Source organism: Macaca nemestrina, chromosome 1 (genome assembly GCF_043159975.1).
Source record: "Macaca nemestrina isolate mMacNem1 chromosome 1, mMacNem.hap1, whole genome shotgun sequence".
In the NCBI taxonomy this organism is placed as follows: Eukaryota; Metazoa; Chordata; class Mammalia; order Primates; family Cercopithecidae; genus Macaca; species Macaca nemestrina.
The window spans coordinates 110,561,241-110,578,362 of NC_092125.1; the positions used below are offsets into that span (position 1 = coordinate 110,561,241).

Below are 17,122 nucleotides of genomic sequence, written 5' to 3' on the forward strand. Positions count from 1 at the left end.
ACCATTGTGGGTAAACATTACTAATTTTTAGTGAACATATAAAGACCCTGTGCCTCACCAAGACATCCTCCTGTCTTTCTCCCAAAATTCCCGTCTCTCCATCTGCCTGGTCTATGGGCAATGCACAGAATGTGTAATGAAGAGGGGAGTAGTGAGTATTGGGTTATAAATTTCCCTGGAACCTGGAACACACCCTTCTGAATACTGTGAAGATTTGGGTCCCAAGGCTAGAGCTGAAAAGAGGTTTAGGGCCGGCTGGGTGAGCCTTCCAGCCCGCGTTTGCCTCCAACTGATGCTCCCCCAGGCAGGGGACATAGGGATGGCACCCAGCCAGGTGGGAGCCTGGACTCTGCCCAGCCTCAAAGCTGTGAGCTCAGGAAATCCGGAGGCAGGGGAGGGGGACATCATTGCCACATTCCCCAGCCCTTTAAGACCCCCGAGGCAGGAAGGCTGCCCGGGCCTCACCGGCTTCTCTCACAGGCTCCTTCCTGGGAGGAAAGGGCTGCCTGTGCCCTCAAAGACTCAAGGGAGGGCAGGAGGGAGGCTCGGAAGGTGTTGCAATCCCCAGCCCCCGGGCCTGTCAGAGGCCGAGCCATTAACGACAGAGCTCAGGGAGAGACGCTGGACTGCAGCTGGTTTCAGGAACTTCTCTTGACAGGAGAAGAGAGACCAAGGAGGCCAAGCAGGGGCTGGGCCAGAGGCTCCAACGTGAGCAGGGGATCCCTAGAGAGCCTTGGGCTTGATGGAGAGCTGGAATCCTGAGGCCACTCCCCCAAGTTCTGCCAAGTGTTCGTGTCCGGGGTCCTAGGCCTGGGGCCAAGGATTCCTCCTTTAGAACCCCAGCCCTCGGCCGGGCGCGGTGGCTCAAGCCTGTAATCCCAGCACTTTGGGAGGCCGAGACGGGCGGATCACGAGGTCAGGAGTTCGAGACCATCCTGGCTAACACGGTGAAACCCCATCTCTACTAAAAAAATACAAAAAACTAGCCGGGCGAGGTGGCGGGCGCCTGTAGTCCCGGCTACTCGGGAGGCTGAGGCAGGAGAATGGCGTAAAAACCCGGGAGGCAGAGCTTGCAGTGAGCTGAGATCCGGCCACTGCACTCCAGCCTGGGCGACACAGCGAGACTCCGTCTCAAAAAAAAAAAAAAAAATAAAAAAAAAAAAAATAAAGAACCCCAGCCCTGGACACTGAGTCTCTTTTCACAGGATGTCCCTACTTTTGGGGGTATTGCACCAGGGAAGTCACTCACAGCCAAGTATCTCCTTGGGGACACTGAGCTTGGCTGGGGACAGGCATAATAATTCTCCCCTCCCCATGCCTCTGTCTCTCAGGACGTGTGTGTCTGTGAGTTCCAGCCGCACAACCCCTCCCCATCTGGGTCTCTGTCTGTTTCACTCTCTGTTTCCATCTTTCCTCCTCAGCTTCTCTCTGGCTTGCTGTCTCTTTGAGTTTCTCTGTCTCCCATATTTCCTGCTATCTCTTGAATCTTAAACCCTTGGAAACAGACTGCTTCCTGGGCCCCAGACCTCTGAGTGCCCTCCGCTCTCTGGGTCGGCATACATTGGGCCCTTTTTCTCTGTCTCTTGACATCTCTCTGACCTCAATCGTCTTCTCGGTGGGTCTCTCTGTCATTTCGGTCTGTGCGGATTTCAGTCACTGCCTCGCTCTGTCACTCTTTGTGTTGTCTCTCTTTTTCTTTATCTACAGCACATATGGAAAGGTCTCTCCCCTCTGTTTATTCCTAGCACCCCGCTCCCTCCCCACCCTTCCCACAGAAAGAATCTCGAGGTAAGAGTAGACACAGCAAGGGAGCCAGGGGTGTGAACTGGGGAAGAGAGTGTGAGGGGAGAGGGGTGAGTATGATGAGGGAGAAACAGAAAGAGGGGATGTGAGGACACCCAGCCAAGCAGGCATCAAGGTGTGCTGGGCTGCAGGAGTGAGCACCTGCAGAGCCCAGCGGAGATGGCCGCAGTGACAGGAGGACCAGGGGGCCAAGGAGCTAGGAGGAGGGGATCCAGAAATGGTGCCATCCTCATCAGCTTCCCTTATGTCTTGATTACTCTTCGTTCTACCACCCCAAGGTGGTTCTCTCCAACTCCCCTCCTCTTCGATTGCTCTCACATAGAGGCCATCATTTCATAACATCGTGCTGGGCCAGAAGAACAGTAACCAGGTCCCTTCCCATACCAAAGCAGCAACTATTTCAGGATCTCATCTTCTGCAGCCGTTCCACCAGGACATGGAATGAGATGGGAAATGAAGAATGCCAGTCACTGAAGGGGTAGTCAGGGGCCTCTCATCAAGATCCCTGCCTTTCACCATTCTTTTGCCAACTTCATCTTCTCATCAGGGAACATAAGGCAACTTTCTTTAATAGCTTTTAAGGTTTCAAACAAAGCATGGCCAAGTGCTAAGCCAACTCCACAGGGATGCCTCCCACATGGAGACACAGGAAGTATAAGGCAGGTTGACAGGAAGTGGGAAAACACTGAAGGTCTCTGAGTAGGGCTTTTCTAGCACTAGGAAAGGTGTGACCACCTCCTTGAGATGACTTATAGGTACTAGGGAATATCTTCCTCTCTACAAAATATCTCTCCTGAATGTCTTTTTGTTGTTGTTGCTGTTGTATTTTTTACAAAGTCTCATTCTGTCACCCAGGCTGGAGTGCAGAGGCACCAACTTGGCTCACTGCAGCCTGCATCTCCCAGGTTCAAAGGATTCTCATGCCTCACCCTCCCGAGTGGCTGAGACTACAGGCATGCACCATTATGCTTGGCTAATTTTTGCATTTTTAGTAGAGACGGGGTTTCACCATGTTGGCCAGGCTGGTCTCCAACTCCTGACCTCAAGTGATCCACCCACCTAGGCCTCCCAAAGTGCCGGGATTATACGTGTCAGCCACCGTGCCCAGCCCTGAACATCTTTAACAGATGGTAAAGACCTTCCCTTCCTCTGCACCTTATTGTGAAATTGGAAAGAGTAATAAGGATGCCTTTGTCAGAGGACGATATGAGTAATAAAAGCCACATACTCACACCCATCACTGACAAAATGACAAGCCTAATATGGTTTATATTACTATGAAAGCTCAGTGTGTGAATTAATAAAGTCTCTTTCTATTGTGTAGAAGAGTATAAAAGCATATAGTCCCCTAACAATACAAACTTTTGCCCCCAAAGTAAAGTCAAACATTCAAGTAAGGGAGAGGAGACATAGGTCAAGGTTTTAATCTATACACACACCAGTGAGGCTACTAACCCAAAGGGCTCTTATATACCTAGAGAAGCTCCAATGGCTAGCGTGGAGTTATTCTGGGAAGAGGGTATGCTGGTGGCATTGCTGTTAGATTCAGCCTTTTCTCCAGCAGATAGCCTCGTTGTTTATTTAGATTGAATTACAACATTGAGACTAAACTAACAGAGATCGTAAAAATACCTTGGTGCTACACAAAGATTGAGAATCCGGGCTATTCACCAAAGGGTTGCCAAGACCAAAGTCTTGTCTTTATGGAAGTCCCCTGATATTCTAGTAGTCAGATGGAACCTTATGGGAAAGCAAGCACCTGAGGGGAGATGGAGACTAGAGCCTGAAACCCAGGAAGCATTATAATTGCACCTCCAAACATATGGGCAAGCCTGCCAACATTCTTGGGATGGCTAGAACAGCTTGGGAAAACTGTTCAGGAACTATAATCATCAAGAATATTTCAGGAAGCCTGGGCACGGTGGCTCACGTCTGTAATCCCAGCACTTTGGGAGGCAGGGGTGGGTGAATTGCTTGACCTCAGGAGTTTGAGGCCAGGCTGCACAACAAGGCAAGACCCTGTCTCTACCAAAAAGGCAAAAATATAGCCGGGAGTAGTGGCATCATCTGTGGTCTCAGCTACTCAGGAGGCTGAGGTGGGAGGGTCATTTGACCCCAGGTTGTAGGTTGTGGTGAACGAGATCATGCCACTGCACTCTAGCCTGGGTGACAGAACAAGAGACCCTGTCTCAAAAAATATATATATTTCAGGAAAGATAAGATGTCCCGTTTTAAAGAAGGAGATCTGTTAAACGGATTTGTACATGTGCTGCAGCAGTGGCAGAGTCTGCCATAATCTCTTCACTCTCTCCATTCTGGCCTGCTTTGAGTATACCAGCTTGCAGATGACATTCGGGGCCAGAGGGACTGAGGTAAGGACAGGAACAGAGCAAATTACCTGACCCACCAGGGACCTGTACTTGAGACTTGATCCCAGAGCTGTGTTCAGCCTAATCACTTTTTTAGTGAATTAGTGAATCTTTAGGGCCTGCCTGCAGAGAATAACATCTCTCAGTTTAGACAGAGGTGTTGAGCATGTAGAATGTAGGAGCTACGGAGAGATTGATGGAGCTTTATTTTTCTTATCAAAGGAGCACTCACTGGCTATATCCAGAGCAGAGGAGTCTTCCTGTGCATCAAAGAGGAAGGCATTGCTGCTGGGAAGCTGATGGGAGTCATGGCGGCTGGAATGAATCAAATACTGTTCATCTAGTGAGTCCTCCAGTACTTCATCCATTTCTTCCTCCTGGACCTCCCTCCTGAGCCTGGTGGAGTAGGCAAGACAAGGGATTAAACCAAGGCAGCCTGGAACCACAGCTTCATAGCTAGTTCTGATCTGAAGCTCATGGAAGAGGCACCAAGACCAAAGGGACCATCATATCAAAGAGGAAGTATACAATCCACTTTTGACTGGGAGTATAGTGAGTCGAGAGTTAGTATAGAAGTGAAAACAGCAAGTGATCAATGCGTTGACCTCATAACACACAGATAAGGCAGCAGACTCAACAACTACTCTAAAATACACTCAGGGCACACAGGACACAGAGACCCATACTATTGGCTTCAAAATGCTGTGTTCAGATTTTATTTAATATGATGTGGAGTGGTCCATTGAATATTGGCTCTTGAGACAACGTAACATCCCAGGGCTTTTGCATATTTTAGACCCCTAGCTCTAAATACTTGCTATGGTTTCAATTTATTTTTCAAGGTAATTTTCTGGCTATAAAATATCTGCCAACATAATTCAGGACAACTGTGCAGAAACCAGATAGGCATCTCCCTTTGGTTTGTAACCATATAGGTTTTAAAGATACAGAAACCAGGGATCCCTGGTTAGTTTACTTTTCGGTAAGACTGACTAGTTAACTAAGTGTGAGAAATTACTAGGAAATAGGAACCAATACAAGAACTGCAAAGGGAACAGAGAACCGTTTTTAAAAGGACACATTGTATAATCAGTCAACAAAAAAAGGAACAATCAGCAGTTTCTGCTATTTCCAGATCTGGGACCTTTAACGTCTTGAGCCCTTGCTTCTGGAACCCTCTCTAGATTTGCGCTCTTGCTGCTGGAATCCTCTCTAGATTTGAGTCCTTGCTTCTGGAATCCTCTCTAGATTTGAGTCCTTGCTTCTGGAATCCTCTCTAGATTTGAGTCCTTGCTTCTGGAATCCTCTCTAGATTTGAGTCCTTGCTTCTGGAATCCTCTCTAGAGTTGAGCCCTTGCTTCTGGAATCCTCTCTAGATTTGAGCCCTTGCTTCTGGAATCCTCTCTAGATTTGGTCAGTCTATTATCAGCCCCTTCGTCATTCAGAGTTACCTGGGAGCCAGTAGCTTTTGCCTGTCTTCATTTTTCTTACCATTGTGATATTCTGCAAACCAAAATTAGAAAGAGCTGGTCAGAAGTTAAGCAGGTTCCATTTCACACATTGCACACACGGGGCCTATATGATCAGGGACATAACACTTTACATGTGTGTTCAGAATGCTCTGTGAGAATTATTGCAGGAGGCCTCAGGTTGTGTTTTTAGAGAAGTGGCCTGGCAGGCTTGCCTGGGCCCACTGGACAGGGTGTTCCTGATGTGGTGAATCATCACCATGACATCAGCTGCCTGAAGCAGAGCAAAAAGTTTAAAATGTCTTTTGTTCCCCAGCTCAAAGAATACTTGCCTGGCTGCCCTTTGGACTTCTCCAGTTGTAACTTTCCTTCCTGTCACAGGCTGGTTGCCAAGACCATGACTGTTTGTCCCCTTGCTACTCACACACAGAACCTGCTCCAGTCTTGGAGAGGACATATAGCCCTGTCCTACCGCTACTCCAAAACCAGAGGACTGCCCAGGTGCCTTCAAGTCTGTCCCTGTTGTGCTTCCTCCAATGTTCTTGGTGGTAATTCTTTTTCTCTTCTTCTCAGTTAGTGAGAATTGGGGGTGATTCTATGAAAAATATTCCAGTATAAATCAACTTTTCTAACATCAGCTTCTACTATATCCAGTGGCTAAACTTACCCCAAAAGATTTGGACAGTTTACTGGGACTTGAAAATAAATAAATAACCCTGAAAGAGAAATACACTTATGAACATTAAGACACTACTTCAACTGATCTGTACAGCAGCCGTGGAATTATGATTTGACCCACTTTACAAATGAGGAAACAAGGCCGGGCGCGGTGGCTCACGCCTGTAATCCCAGCACTTTGGGAGGCCGAGACGGGTGGATCACGAGGTCAGGAGATCAAGACCATCCTGGCTAACACGGTGAAACCCCGTCTCTACTAAAAAATACAAAAAACTAGCCGGGCGAGGTGGCGGGCGCCTGTAGTCCCAGCTACTCGGGAGGCTGAGGCAGGAGAATGGCGTAAACCCAGGAGGTGGAGCTTGCAGTGAGCTGAGATCCGGCCATTGCACTCCAGCCTGGGCGGCAGAGCGAGACTCCGTCTCAAAAAAAAAAAACAAAAAAACAAAAAAAAAACAGATGAGGAAACAGAAATTCAAGAAGGATCAATCACTTGCACAAAGTTAGTAAATACAGCGCTGAGGCTAGAGCCTAGGTAATTCTGATTCTTAGCTCAGGGGTCTTCCCATTCTAACAGGCTGCCTTCTGTCATGCTGTTCTTTCTAACCACAAAGATTGAACGGAGACTTCAGCTTCTGGCCAAGTTGGAGTAATAGGGACCAGATTTGTCCTCCACCTTGAGTAACTAAGAAACTGGAAAAAGTATTTTAAACTCTAGCTTCAACATTGGATATAGTGCAGTACAGGACAGTGATCCCTGAGAGAGAAAAAATAAAAGAGGTGAGCCCTATGACTGCTCCAGTTTCCTGCCTGAGATTGTCAACTGCAGAGCAGGGAGGGAGGACCCAGGCAGAGCCTGGTAGTAAGTTTGAAGAAGTCAGGGTGGCTAGACATCACAGGACAGACTAGAGAATAGATTGCTGCACAGACAGAATGCCTTGGATATCTGTCTTCAATCTTCAGCTAAGTACTGATTAGTACATGTATTTGAGGAAATTATGCAAAGCAGGGAAAATAACTTCCCAAAAGCAATAATCTCTATAGCTCACACAGAGCTTGCAACACTTGGTGTTTCCATCAGCTAGAGTGAAAATCCCTTTTAGTAGAGGGAGCATTGGTTAGAACAGGAGTCCCCAATCCCCAGCACTGGTCCATGGCCTGTTAGGAACGGGGCCGCACAGCAGGAGGTGAGCAGCCAGCCAGAAAGCATTATGGCCTGAGTTCTACCTCCTGTCAGATCAGTGCTGGCATTAGATTAGCATTGGAGCACAAGCCCTATTGTGAACTGTACATGCCAGGGATCTAGGCTGCACGCTCCTTATGAGACTCTAGTGCCTGATGATCTGAGGTGGAACAGTTTCCTACTGAAACCACCCAACTCCCAACCTCTACCATCCCACCCCCACCTTGTCTGTGGAAAAATTGTCTTTCATGCAACCAGTCCCTGGTGCCAAAACTGTGGGAGATCACTGGCTTAGAACCTTCAAAAGAGTGTTGCCCCCAGTGTAAACTATGGACTTTGTGTGATAATGACACGTCAATGTAAATTCATCAACTGTAACAAATGTACCATTCTGGGGAGAGATGTTGATAGCCTAGGAAGCCATGCATGTGTGGAGGCAACGGGTATATGGGAAATTTTTGTACTCCCCACTCAATTTTGCTGTTAATCTGAAACTACTCTAAAAAATAAGGTCTATTTTCTTAAAAGTCATATTGCCTCCATGGTGGGAAAAAAATAGCCGTTGACTAATAGCTGTGCTTATCCTGCCTAAAAAAATTTAAAAGCCAACTTGAAAAGATGCAAATTGTTTTTAAATAATGTTATTGTATATTAAAACAAAGCTAAAAGAATTTTAAGACAAAATGCAAAAAATCCAGCATTCAGTAAGTTACAATTTGCAATGTCTAACACCAAATCAAATAATGTTAGGAATGCAGAGAAACAGAAAACTATATTCCATGATGAGAAGGAAAAAAATATCATCTACTTAAACTGACTTAGAAAGGACACATCAGGTGAGAACTAAAAATCAATAGAAAGGACACAGATGACAGAATCTGTAGACAAGGACATTGAAACAAATACAACTATATTCCTTGTATTAAAGAAGCTAGGCCAGGTGTGGCGGCTCATGCTTGTAATCCCAGCACTTTGCAAGGCCAAGGTGGGTGCGTCACCTGAGGTCAGGAGTTCGAGACCAGCCTGGCCAATGTGGTGAAACCCCGTCTCTACGAAAAATATGAAAATTGTTGGCCGGGCGCGGTGGCTCAAGCCTGTAATCCCAGCACTTTGGGAGGCCGAGACGGGCGGATCACGAGGTCAGGAGATCGAGACCATCCTGGCTAATATGGTGAAACCCCGTCTCTACTAAAAAATACAAAAAACTAGCCGGGCGAGGTGGTGGGCGCCTGTAGTCCCAGCTACTCGGGAGGCTGAGGCAGGAGAATGGCGTAAACCCGGGAGGCGGAGCTTGCAGTGAGCTGAGATCCGGCCACTGCACTCCAGCCTGGGCGACAAAGCGAGACTCCGTCTCAAAAAAAAAAAAAAAGAAAAGAAAATTGCCGGGCGCGGTGGCTCAAGCCTGTAATCCCAGCACTTTGGGTGGCCGAGACGGGCGGATCACGAAGTCAGGAGATCGAGACCATCCTGGCTAACATGGTGAAACCCCGTCTCTACTAAAAAATACAAAAAAAACTAGCCGGGTGAGGTGGCGGGCGCCTGTAGTCCCAGCTACTCGGGAGGCTGAGGCAGGAGAATGGCATGAACCCGGGAGGCGGAGCTTGCAGTGAGCTGAGATCTGGCCACTGCACTCCAGCCTGGGCGACACAGCGAGACTCCGTCTCAAAAAAAAAAAAAAAAAAAGGAAAATATGAAAATTAGCTGGGCATGGAGGCACATGCCTGTAATCAAAGCTACTCAGGAGGCTGAGGCACAGGAATCACTTGAGCCAAAATCTCACCACTGCACTTCAGCCTGGGCAACAGAGCAAGACTCTGTCCCAAAAAATAGAATAAAATAAAATAGATAGAGGAAAATATGAAATGATGAGGAGTTACATAGAAGACCTTAAAAAAAGACATACATTAAATTTAGATGAAAAATAAAGTCTGAGATGAAAATACACTGGAGAGTATTTACAGCCGATTAGATGATGCTAAAGAAAGATTAATCAATTCCAAGACATGGAAATAGAAACAAAGAGAAAAAAAAGATACAACAAAAATGAACAGACCATTAGTCAGCTGTGGTAAAAATTCAAAGCAGCTAATACAAATATAACTGGAGTCTTTGAAGAAGAGGATAGAGAGAAAGAATAGAATGTATATTATATATATTTGATATATATGCCATATGTAATATATTGTATATGCCATATACAAGACATATATGTCATTATTATTCAAATTTGATCACAACTATAAACATGCAGATGCAAGAAACTAAAGTAAAACAATATGTAAAAGATAAAACTGGCCGGGCGCGGTGGCTCAAGCCTGTAATCCCAGCACTTTGGGAGGCCGAGACGGGCGGATCACGAGGTCGGGAGATCGAGACCATCCTGGCTAACACGGTGAAACCCCGTCTCTACTAAAAAGTACAAAAAACTAGCCGGGCGAGGTGGCGGGCGCCTGTAGTCCCAGCTACTCGGGAGGCTGAGGCAGGAGAATGGCGTGAACCCGGGAGGCGGAGCTTGCAGTGAGCTGAGATCCGGCCACTGCACTCCAGCCTGGGCGACAGAGTGAGACTCCGTCTCAAAAAAAAAAAAAAAAAAGATAAAACTATACAAGGTCTTATCATAACCAAACTGCTTAAAACCAGTGATAAATAGAAAATCTCAAAAGCAGCCAGTGAAAAAAGACGTATTATGTACAGAGGAACAAAAATAAGAATTATGGTAGACTTCTTGTTGTTAACAATGTAAGCCAGAAGACAGTGGAATATCACTTTTCAAACACTTTTTAAAAACAAAAACTGTCAACTAGAATCCTACACCCAGTGAAAATATCTTCCAGAAATGAAGGTGAGTTCTTATGCTCATTAAGATGAAGTAATCCACTATACTCTATCCCTCTTACTGATTGAAACTGAGAACTCTCAGGCCAGGCACAGTGGCTCACACCTGTAATCCCAGCACTTCGGGAGGCCAAAGCAGGTGGATCACTTTAGCTCAGTAGTTCAAGACCAGCCTGGGCAACATGGTAAAACACTGCCTCTACAACAATTACAAAAATTAGCCAGGCATGGTGGCACACACCTGTAGTCCCAGCTGCTTGGGAGGCTGAGGTGGGAGCTTGAGCCCAGGAGGCACAGATTGCAGTCAGCCAAGATCGTGTCACTGAACTCCAGCTTGGGTAAGAGAGCAAGACTCTGTCTCAAAATTAAAAAAAAAAAACTCAGAACTGTTGAAAGAATATGAAAAGCAATTACCTGAGTGCTCTAAAGAGAAAACAATAGAATGCAGATTAAGGACCATAGTCAAAACTAAAATAAAATCTACAATAAAGATAACTTTGCATTTTTTCTCCCCTCTTTGGGGCACTTGGGAGGAGCTAAGGGTCTTCAGAGCCTGTAGCCAAGTTACCTGTAGCCAGTTTTCTGACAAGGACCTCTGTCAGCTGGCTTCCTTGTACCATTTGCTCACAGAATCTCTGTCTCTGGTAGTAGGCAATGCCAGTGTTCCTGAGAAGGCCCTCAAAAGACTTGACTGTGTTCTTCACATGCTGGGTGAAAAGGTAGCAGACACCTCCCCCTTCCTGTATCTTCTGTTGTAAGTGGGTCAGTTCTTTAGCCTGAGCCTGAATTAAGGGATCATGTATCCTAAGGTGGGAAAGAAGAGTAAAATGTAAGAGGGAATGTAGTGAATAATAGGTTATAGAAGTTTCAGAGGAGAGATCTCTTAGAATCCCTGTAAAGAACTCCCAAGTTGAATTCTTTTTTTTCTTCTTCTTATTTTTTTTTTTTGAGACAGAGTCTCACTCTGTTGCCCAGGCTGGAGTGCTGTGACATGATCTCAGCTCACTGCAACCTCCACCTCTGCCTCCACCTCCCAGGTTCAAACAATTCTCTTGCCTCAACCTTCCAAGTAGCTGGGACTACAGGTTCCCACCACCATGCCAGCATAATTTATATATTTTTTGTAGAGATGGAGTTTTGTTATGTTGGCCAAGCTCATCTCGAACTCCTGACCTCAAGTGATCCATGCACCTTGGTCTCCCAAAGTGCTGGGATTACAGGCATGAGCCACCGCACCTGGCCCAAGATGAATTCTTGTACAAGTTGTGTGACTTGCCTTTGGCAGAAGGAATGAAGAAACAGCCTTTGGTTTGTCTGTTATTTTACTAACTTTGCTTTAAAAAGATGTCCCTTTGGTTCCCCACTTTAGCCTAAGTACATTTTCATATGATATATATCAAGCATTGCACAGTACTTGGCAAAAAAAAAAAAAAAAAAAAAAAAAAAGCCAGGTTCAAAAGTGTTGGGCAGGGATCTCTGGTATTAATTGAAAATTAAAAAGAAAAATCAGTGGGAAGGTCAAGAAGGACAGTATTATTTTGCATGACATGAAGATAGGCCATAATCAGTAAGTAGGCTGTTAAACCTAAAGTTCTGGCTGGGCACAGTGGCTCACGCCTGTAATCCCAGCACTTTGGGAGGCCAACGTGGGAGGATCACCTGAGGTCAGTTTTGAGACCAGCCTGGGCAATATGGCGAAACCCCATCTCTACTGAAAATGCAAAAATTAGCTGGCGTGTGCACCTGTACTCTCAGCTCCTTGGGAGGCTGACGTAGGAGGATTGCTTGAACCTGGGAGGTGGAGGTTGCAGTGAGCCAAGATCATGCCACTGTACTCTAGCCTGAACAACAGGGTAAGACTCCATCTCAAAAATAAAATAAAATAAAGTTCTGAGTAGTAATTTCATTACTCTGTGTGGGATTTCATTGTTTTATAATTATTGTATAAATATATCTCATGGTGATATGGTTTGGCTCTCTGTCCCCACCCAAATCTCATATTGGATTGTAATCCCCAGTGGTGGGGGAGGGACCTGTTGGATGGTGACTGGATCTTGGGGGCGAATTTCCCCCTTGCTGTTCTCGTGATAGTGAGTGAGTTCTCATGAGGTCTGGTTTTTGAAAGTATAGCACCTCCCTCTTTGCTCTCTCTCTTTCTCCTGTTCTGGCCATGTGAAGACCATGCCTGCTTCCACTTCGACTTCCGCAATGATTGTAAGTTTCCTGAGGCCTGCCCAGAAGCAGAAGCCTGTACAGTCCACAGAACCATGAGCCAATTAAACCTCTTTTCTTTATAAATCACCCAGTCTCAGATGCGTGTTTATAGCAGTGTGAGAATGGACTAATACACGTGGGTTCCAACGTGGAGTGTGAGCTCTGTGAGTCTAAGGACAGTGCCACCTATGACCCAACTTACAGCACCCGGTAGTATGTACACATACAAGTAGTTATTCAGTTAATGTTTAGAACCATGTAGTCCCAGAGCTGGACTGAACATTTACAGTCATCTACCCCATCTCATGCTCGAGTTTTCTCCCTGATATTCTTCTAAGTAGTTATCCTCAGGTCCTCTTTCAAACTCTATTCCTTAGAGTTACTAGAAAGTGTCAGGGGAAGTAAAGACACATACTGGTCCCCCCTTCAATCAACTATCTCTGCTTTGGTGAGTTTTACACATTTGAGCTTCTATGATTTCATTTCAACAAAGCATTAAAAGAAGCTTCAAATGCTACAATCTACCTTATGTCTGAAACCCTCTAAGGATAGTCAATGCTGGTCCTGAGCAAATAATTCATTTTCTAAACAACAGCTGCTCAATCATCTATCTATCCCATAGCCCTAGCAGTTAATACTCCACCTAGTATAACACTTTTTTAAAAGGTTTGGAGGAGAAACATTCTTATCATGAAAGGCACTTTGTAAAGTTTGAAAATAGCTCTTATAGAAAATGCTGACAATCACCACATCTATAAATGGGAACAAATATAATAGTAACAGAAAACAGTTGTTCAGAGTTTTTTATGTGTTAGAGATGGTTCTAACTACTTGCAATTGTGCATTTAATCTTCATAACCCTCTAAGGTATATACTGTCAGTATTTCCATTTTATAAATGAGGTAGCCTAGGTTGATGACATGCAGAAAAGTGAAGTAAATTTGACCAAGGACACACAGATAGAAGCCACATTGCTAGTATTCCAACACAGGCAGTTGTCTCCCTTTTACTAATATGCTATTTAATGGAAAACCCTAGACACCTAACTGGACCATAGCCTCATTGTGTCTTAGTCTAGTTCTGTGCCTGCCTCGTACATTTCTGCCCTTCTCCATGCACAAATTTTCTCTTTGTTCTACCAGCCTGGGCTGCCCCACTTCAAACAGTATTTATACACTTCCCACAGAGGTACCTCCTTACCGGAGCCTTGCAGAAACTGAAACTGCAGCTCCTCCTCCAGCACAGATTTTATAAGGTCTTTGCACTCTTCACACTCTGAGAAAAGACGGACATGCCTGCATCACGGAAGGCCAGACGTGCTACTGTGGTCACTGCCTGCAGGACAGGAGGCAGGGTCTATCTCAAGGATAAAAGCATTCCCAGTACGAGGCTTTACACTGGGATTTCCATATCTTTATTCCTCAGTCTCTCAACTACTCCCCATTTTAGAGATGAGGAAAGAAAAGCCCACAGGCCGATAAAATAACTTGACAAGATGATTCAACTGGAATGAGGCAGTCAGAATTCACATCCCCTGAGGTTTGACTTCAAATCTTTTTTTTTCTTTTGAGATGGAATCTCACTTTGTTGTCCAGGCTGGATTGCAATGGCACGATCTTGGCTCACTGCAACCTCTGATTCCCGGGTTATTCTCCTGCCTCAGCCTCCCAGGGAGCTGAGATTACAAGTGTATTCCACCATTTCCAGCTAGTTTTTGCATTTTCAGTAGAGGCAGAGCTTCACCATGTTGGCCAGGCTGCTCTCAAACTCCTGACCTCAAATGATCCACCCACCTTGGCTTCCCAAATTGCTGGGATTACAGTAAGTGTGCCAATGCGCCCGGCCATGACTTCAAATCTTAAGGCCAATTTACCAAGCCTTACAGCCTCTTAAGTAAAACATGAACATGAGGGCATGAAATAATGGCTTCCTGTGTGTTTGGGAGGATACTAAGAACTATAGGACTGATATTTCTCCTGTTTCAAGAGTTTCAATAATCCCAAAATATTTCAAAGATTTAAACATTTATCTGTATACAACTGTGTAAAACTGCATATGGAGGAGAACGATCCAAATGATATATGCCCAAATGCTAATAGGTGGTGTTTTAAAGGGAGAACCAACACGTAGTGTTGGTCATGGTACTGTTGCAGTAGATTTTTAAGAATTATCATCATGTGATCATCACCACTATCCAAAGAGGTAGTTACTACTCTATTACCATTACAGATGAGGAAACTGAGGCACAGTGACAATAAGTTAGATTTGAACCCAGGAAATTTGGCCCTAGGGCATATGCTCTTTAATTACTACACAATAATACCTTTATACTAAGGTCTTAGGTAATATTTTTCTTCTTCTCTAGCTTGAGAAATTTTTTTCCTACAATTATAATGAATGAAGTTTATTTTTTTAAACTAGTTTTTCCACACACCAAAGCTCATCTTATCCCTTCTTTAATAAGTGGGCTTTTGGCTTTACTTTTCTATGACAGTAAGTTAGACAGCAACTTTTAGCCACCTCCCACGCAATGATTTATTTTAAAATAATTGTGGAAATTGGAAAGCAAACTCAATTTCAATGTTAACCAGAATCCTCTCCTTGTTCCCATGTTTCCTTGTCATTACAGCTTCCCCCTTCCCTGACTATTAGTAACAGGTTTGGGGTTTTACAGTGGATTTCCAAATGTGAGAGCTGACTGTGGAGAGGAAAGGGTCAGCCCCTAACCTGGCCTTCTACTGAGAACAGCGGTCTGCTCCACTTGGCCTTGTTCTCATTTTGGCCATATGTCTCATAGCTCTGATCCTGGACGTCCACCTGCAGTTGTTTGCTGTCTGTAAAGCTGATACTCAGAGAGAGACAGAAAGGGTGTTACAAAGTCTCTGATTTTCTGGAAATACCCTCAATCTAACCAGAGCATGAGGAATGGCTTATTTGAACTTATTTGAACTTCTGTGGGAAGAGAATCTTGATCCAGGTATCATAAAGACTTTTCTCCGTGTCTGCTATTGAAGTTCGCACCTCCACATATCTGTGACTCAGTTGAGAATAGGTAGTTTTAAGTTCCTTCAAGGCAGATAAGGTATATACTATTACCTCTTTCACCCCTGGCGCAGTGCTTTGCAAATGGGTGTTCTTTAAAAAGTTTAAATTGAATCCTGAGCTGTTTTAGCCAACAGTGATGTTACATGTTTGTAGAAGCTGATACTCATTGCTGAGAAGGGAAAGACAGTTTCATGCCTAAACCAAGGTTTTGGTCTCTATTCCTCACTACACTCACCCTGCAAACTTTACACCTTTGTGCCTCAGTTGTTCTGTCCTTGGCAAATTGAGAGTAAAATGCCCACTTCTACCTTTTTGGGAGGGTAGTTAGGATAAAATTAATTATGATAGAGAATAAAGTCTGCAGTGTTTCATTTCACAGAGGAAAATGGACAATCATTTATCACTTTGGTGACCATGCCCCTATGGGACCTACTGTATTTCTGCAGGTGATTGGCCAGGGAGTAGGCAGTAGCTTTGGATGTCAGGAATTTCTCTGTGAGGTCTCGGAAGTTCTGTTTGCATTTTTCCAGTTCAGAGCGCAAGTACTGATTGGTTTCTAGGATGCTCATTTCTGCGTTTGGACCAAAACAAGTGGTGGGAGATACGGCCATGCTGAAGCTTGTGGAGGAAGTGGAATCAGAGCCTAGGGAGAATAAACCCAAACAAATAATACATTAAAAACAAATGCATAGATTATAGTAATGGTGGCACTACTTGGGTAAATTACTAAAAATTATTGAACTGTACAATTATAATGGGTAAATTTTATAGTATGTAAATTACACCCCAATAAAGTTTCTTTACATTAAACAAAGGATTTAAATGAGTTAAAAGAAAGCAGATCTGATTCATAACTTACTTTTGGGATAAACTTTGTCAGCATCCCACAACCCTGAGAATCCTCAGCCACAAAAACAAGGCACAAGGTGCCTGAGCTTAGAGTCTAAGGTACTGTCTGTGGTTCAGGCTCTGATAGGAATGCCAGAGGTAAGACCCAGTGCCAGGTAACAGTCTGGAGTCACAATAACAGAATTAGAAGGTGGGAGTGTCATGGAATGTTAGGATCTCTGCCTTCCAGATGTCTAGGCCATGTGGAAACACAAGGTATCTTCTGAGGGTCACCACCAATGGAGACCACTCCCTCAGCAGTCATTCTCAGTACTTGTATACTCTTGTGACAATACCACAGGCCTATCTCTTTCTAAAATTTAACCATATTTTCATTGTTTATTATTGCAAATGCATAGACAACATCAAGGAATACATATTTCCCCAAGTTCTATCGTTGTCTTAAGGACTGTCATGAAGTCATTTTCTTCCTAATGAAAAACTTAACACTTTTAGATAGTCTTGTCGTCCTTCTTTGGTTCTCCAGTTTTCCACATCATTTATATTATAAGAAAAACAATACTGAATATTCGGCTCAGAGTGTGAATAATTGATTTATATGGATTTAGAGGCCAGGTGCAGTGGTTCACACCTGTAATCCCACCACTTTGGGAGACCAAGGTGGTTGGATCACTTGAGCT

At 44.6% G+C, this 17,122-nt stretch overlaps 1 protein-coding gene across 7 annotated transcripts in view; it reads right to left on the bottom strand.

The window, feature by feature from the left end:
* Positions 1–16,585, bottom strand: part of LOC105478991 (NBPF family member NBPF6-like protein) — a 42,494-nt gene extending 25,909 nt beyond the window's left edge. For 4 of the 7 annotated variants that reach the window (XR_011617508.1, XR_011617507.1, XR_011617505.1 and 1 more), the window contains exons 1-5: positions 16,453–16,585; positions 16,027–16,236; positions 10,903–11,138; positions 5,624–5,675; positions 4,405–4,568 (exon numbers count right to left, since the gene is read on the bottom strand). Coding sequence is in view for 1 of the 7 variants with exons in the window: in XM_071086535.1 (XP_070942636.1) it covers positions 2,199–2,218; positions 4,405–4,568; positions 5,624–5,675; positions 10,903–11,138; positions 16,027–16,115 (561 nt within the window). In the remaining 6 variants the exon portion in view is untranslated. Of the gene's footprint in view, positions 1–1,777; positions 2,219–4,361; positions 4,569–5,623; positions 5,676–10,902; positions 11,139–13,748; positions 13,884–16,026; positions 16,237–16,452 lie in introns of those variants that run through there. The other 3 variants (XM_071086535.1, XR_011617506.1, XR_011617510.1) reach the window with 3 other exon arrangements.
* Positions 16,586–17,122: the final 537 nt, after the last annotated feature.